This window comes from Henckelia pumila, chromosome 2, assembly GCF_033568475.1.
Source record: "Henckelia pumila isolate YLH828 chromosome 2, ASM3356847v2, whole genome shotgun sequence".
In the NCBI taxonomy this organism is placed as follows: Eukaryota; Viridiplantae; Streptophyta; class Magnoliopsida; order Lamiales; family Gesneriaceae; genus Henckelia; species Henckelia pumila.
This window is the reverse complement of record NC_133121.1, coordinates 128,831,358-128,835,925: the sequence shown is the minus strand read 5'-3', so window position 1 is coordinate 128,835,925 and position 4,568 is coordinate 128,831,358. Positions and strand designations below refer to the sequence as shown.

The window sequence follows — 4,568 nt, the reverse complement described above, 5'->3', positions numbered from 1 at the left end:
GGAATTTCGATATTTTTTGCTAGCCCTAGGACAGACGAACATTTTTATGCATTTGGTGATTCAATTTATTATTTTATATATATATATATATATAGCATTGTTTATTTATATACTTTTAAACTTTAAGATGGAAAATGAATTTTATTTTCCATTTCGGCGTAGCTAGCTTCGTTTAGAATATAGTGAAAAACATATTAAATAGGAAAAATGAAAAATGAAAAATGAAAAAAAAAAAAATAGTGCGAAGAATAATTAGGGAATCATGAGTGTTGATGAGTTAGACAGCATTACTTGCCTTTTGGTTGTGGCGAAAAACAATTCACCCATGTTTTTTTCCTTTCTATTTCCTTTTTGTATTTCATTTCATATAGAATATAGTAAAATCATACATTTTCATATATAATCAAAGAATTATTTTACCTGATGAAAGTATAATGTGTATAACAATATAACTCAAATATTTGAAATAGTACAAGTTATAACAATTCAATCAATATATTTGGAATTTTTATATGTACATGTAAAGTGTGCAATTCCCAACATTTTTTTACAACTATTTTTTCAGCCCACGACGAGAAATTGTTGAAAAATAGCAGAGATGTGTGTGTAGTGTAGCTCACTCGCATTTGTCTACATCAACAAAACCAAAAAGCCCTATTAAAAGACCGCCCTTCTCTTTGATTTCTCACTTCCTGTCGTTTAGGCTACATCAGTTGAACGTAAAAGGAAAAAAAACCAAGATAACTGACCCCCCACCTCTCTCCCTATGTGACATTTGTAGAATTCTAGTGATATTTAATGCGTAACGCATGTTTACCTGGCTAAGCCTTCTCAGTTTCTCGTGAAGATTATCTGATTTCCCCCCTTCCCTTTTAATACTTTGCTATTTATTGAGCTTCTCTGCTCGGAGGAAAGTACTGGTTTTTCGTGTTTAGTTATGGGTTTTGAGCTTTAATCTGGTAAATCTTGAGGACTTCTTGAGCAATCTGAGAGGGCCCTTTTTCTTTCGAGGAGGGATTTTGCATCTAAGGTACAATCTTGATTTGTTACATGTGAAAAAATCCTATCTTTTTTTTTTTTTCTTGCGAGTAGGTTTGTTAAGGTGTCCGTGAGATCTGTTCGTATGGGAGCCTACAATTTTTTGCCGTTTGGTCTTTTGGTATCCTGATGTTTCATTTCATAGTGTTTCTTCATTCTTGGTGTGATTTCTGTTTCACCTAACAATTGTTTAATCTGGTTTCCCCCTTTTTTTCCATTTTGATTGATGTACACTTTCTGAAAACAGTTGCTCCTTATGAAATGCATAATAAATTCGATTAAACGGTTGTCTTCTAAATATAAAATGATGCAATCTCATTGGTGATGATATATATGGCGAAAAGGGTTGTTTTATAGCTCCATTGTGTGTAATCCTGCCTGAATGTTTTTATCCTTTTGTGGAAAGAAACAAACGGTAGCTTGTAAATTGTGATCTGGGCTTGTAGGCAAGCTTTTTATTCGGCCAAAAGCGATTGCTTAAATATTTGGGTTCTTATTTCTGAATCTCAGATGATCTCTTGAACGTGAGCCAGCTAGAAAAGATTTTTGTCAATCTCGTATTCTGCCTCGAGGTTCTTAAGTTGTTCTTTGTAGCCTTGAGAAGTATATTTCTTGCTTTATTCTCAAAGTAGGTACAAATACTTTGATATCTTTTGTTCAAAACTTAATTATTGTGTTTTAATTTATATTTGTCATGGTATTCTTGTGTTTTGGTTACTAATTTAGTATGGATTAAGTTGCCAAAAACCGAGATATTTGAGATTTGCATATTTCATGTGCTCACCTCATTTTTGCTTGAGCTATTCAAATTTCGTGTTCCCATTTCCGGGTGATCCTAGCATAAGCAGGTTCAGTTTCTTAAATTTTGGTCAGTTGTTTTAATTCCTTGATAGTTGTAGATAGGTTCGGATTTCACATGTTACGGAACTCGTTATCCATATTAATCTGTTTTTTCATTTCTTGTTATGTGTGACATCTGTCACTGAATCACTGCTTTTAATTGGTTTCTTCCCCTGCTGTATATACTACTTTATGTCCATTTTATTTTACATAGTCTATGACACAATTTTTTATGTCCGAGTCTATCAACGAGCTTTTCCAAATATGAATTCTTTCATTTTAATTTTACTGGAGATTCTTGTTTCGATTTCACAGATTCTTGGTCATGGAGGGTGAAACATCATGGGTCAGTCATTCCACTGATAACTTTTCCAGTGACATGGTGGAGTTTGATTCATTCTTAGAGCTTAATGACGAAAATGATAAAGAAGTTGCCTCTGTTTCTGTTGACTTAATTTTACCAGATGATCTCTTAGAACGAATATTGGCTTATCTTCCGATCGCTAGCATTTTTAGGGCAGGATGTGTTTGTAAAAGATGGCATGAGATAGTGACATCGAAAAGGTTTCTGTGGAATGGTTCTCATGTTTTGGCGCAGAAACCTTGGTACTTTATGTTCACTAGCTCCGATGAACCTGTTGGATATGCATATGATCCCATACTTAGGAAATGGTATGGTATTGACCTCCCCTGCATTGAGACGTCGAGTTGGTTCATTGCTTCGTCTTGTGGGTTAGTTTGTTTCATGGATAATGATAGTAGAAGCGAGTTATTTGTATGTAACCCAATAACAAAATGTTGCAAAGGGCTTGACGAGCCTCCCGGTCCGAAATTTTCAGATTACAGCGCATTGGCAGTTTCCCTTGACCAAGTGTCTCATAATTACATGGTCTCTATTGTTAAGTCCAAGCAAGTTCCTGGAAACTTCTTTCAGTGGGACCTCTCTATTCATTTGTATGATTCAACACCGATGACATGGGTGACAACTCTATCAGAGATTTTAACAGGGTGGAGAGCTGGTGATGAGAGTGTGATTTGTGATGGGGTATTGTACTTCTTGATTTACTCGACAGGAGGTGGTGCTCCTGAGAATCGTCATGGGCTTATCATGTACAACTTGAGAAACAGATCCCCTCACGGTTTGTTAATGAGGAGTTTCATCCCGGTTCCATGTTCTCTGACATGTGGCCGGCTGATGAACTTGAAGGAAAAGCTGATAATGGTAGGTGGCATTGGGAGACAGGATCGACCCGACATCATTAAGGGAATTGGGATTTGGGTTTTAAATGGGACACAATGGCAAGAAGTAGCCCGAATGCCCCATAAGTATTTTCAAGGTTTCGGAGAGTTTGATGATGTTTTTGCCAGCAGTGGGACAGATGACCTTATATACATCCAGAGTTACGGAGCACCTGCTCTTCTTGTTTTCGACCTTTACCAGAAGCAATGGAAGTGGTCGCAAAAATGCCCTGTCGCAAAGAGATTTCCTCTTCAGCTCTTCACAGGTTTCTGTTTTGAACCGAGACTGGAGATTGCTCCCTAGTTCTGATTCGAAATGGTATCACGCACTGCCAGTTGAACTTTTATTTTCTTATATAAATATATGATAATGTTAATGATTTCGACTCCGTGTTTTTCCGGTTATGTTGATTTAAAGTTTCAGCGAGTCTTATAGAACGATTTAATAGCTGATGAGGCTGCTCAAAAATCTATATGAAAGAAATATCCTTATTCTTTACATTCAGAACTTTATATGGGCTAATATGGAACTTATGAAATGATATTTCCTCTCTCTTTCTCATTTCCCATGTCCTTCATGTGTTACACTGTGTTACTTACACAGCATATATCTTCAACTATGGTTTGATGCAAATTAATTGAGTCAAATAAGTATTGTCTATATATTTGTATTTGAGCTCTATTGAATCACACGAAGTAGCATAGCAAGTCAAAAAACAAATTACATTGTGCTCAAGTTTAACTAAAATTTGAACTTCAGTTTGATTCACTTGCTGGTTCAAATTCATTTATCCAATCTTGTTATGTCTCAGATCATGACTTGAGCTTGTTTGTTGATTTACTTCACTATACACACACATACAATGTATGAAGGAGTTGCTTTGCTCGAGTATGTTCAAGCGTGATTGAAGTTATCTGAATCATGAATCCAACGATACTTATGCTGAAATTCTCCTTGCTATTTCATTGGCGAACATGATGGGATTTGGTTAGATGATTTGTCTCTGAAACGAAAACATTCCAAATATGTTTTCGGCCCCAGCTCGTCATCAGATCTCCAGGGTCACTGTTTACTGTAGTCTTGTTCATCTCCAGCTACATAGTCTTTTAAACTTGTACCAGAGTTGTGTGTGTTTTTATGTGTTCTTAATGCCACGCACATGGAGATTTTAATTGTTTTCTTGAATATGGCATGTGCCTCTTGGGACCATTTCTATCCGCAACTTTTCATTTATATTGCCCATTTATGTCGTGTGGTTGCAGCCACTCGTCACTTTTAAAATCTTCTATCCGGTGGTCCGTATCACATAAATTTATAGTTCAAATCCTACTTATATTTATGATAGAAAGTAATGTTTTTGGCATAAAAATCAATATTTTTCCGTGTTTGATTCGAATAAAATATTTGTTTCTCAAAATTAGTTCGTGAAATCGTTTCACATAAGTTTTAT

The 4,568-nt window shown here is 35.7% G+C and overlaps 1 protein-coding gene across 4 annotated transcripts; it reads left to right on the top strand.

Annotated features, from left to right (window-relative positions):
* The first annotated feature begins 709 nt into the window (after positions 1-709).
* Positions 710-4,348, top strand: LOC140882701 (F-box/kelch-repeat protein At3g61590-like). Of its 4 annotated transcripts, none has more exons than XM_073288855.1 (3): positions 710-1,030; positions 2,173-3,436; positions 3,930-4,348. In XM_073288855.1, the coding sequence occupies exon 2, from the start codon at positions 2,204-2,206 to the stop codon at positions 3,419-3,421; it is 1,218 nt and encodes a 405-aa protein (XP_073144956.1). In that variant the 5' UTR covers positions 710-1,030; positions 2,173-2,203; the 3' UTR covers positions 3,422-3,436; positions 3,930-4,348. The 4 variants fall into 4 exon arrangements, with proteins under 4 accessions (XP_073144956.1, XP_073144955.1, XP_073144954.1 ...); XM_073288854.1 differs by having other exon boundaries at positions 2,194-3,436; positions 3,991-4,347; XM_073288853.1 differs by having other exon boundaries at positions 2,194-3,436; positions 3,930-4,347.
* Positions 4,349-4,568: the final 220 nt, after the last annotated feature.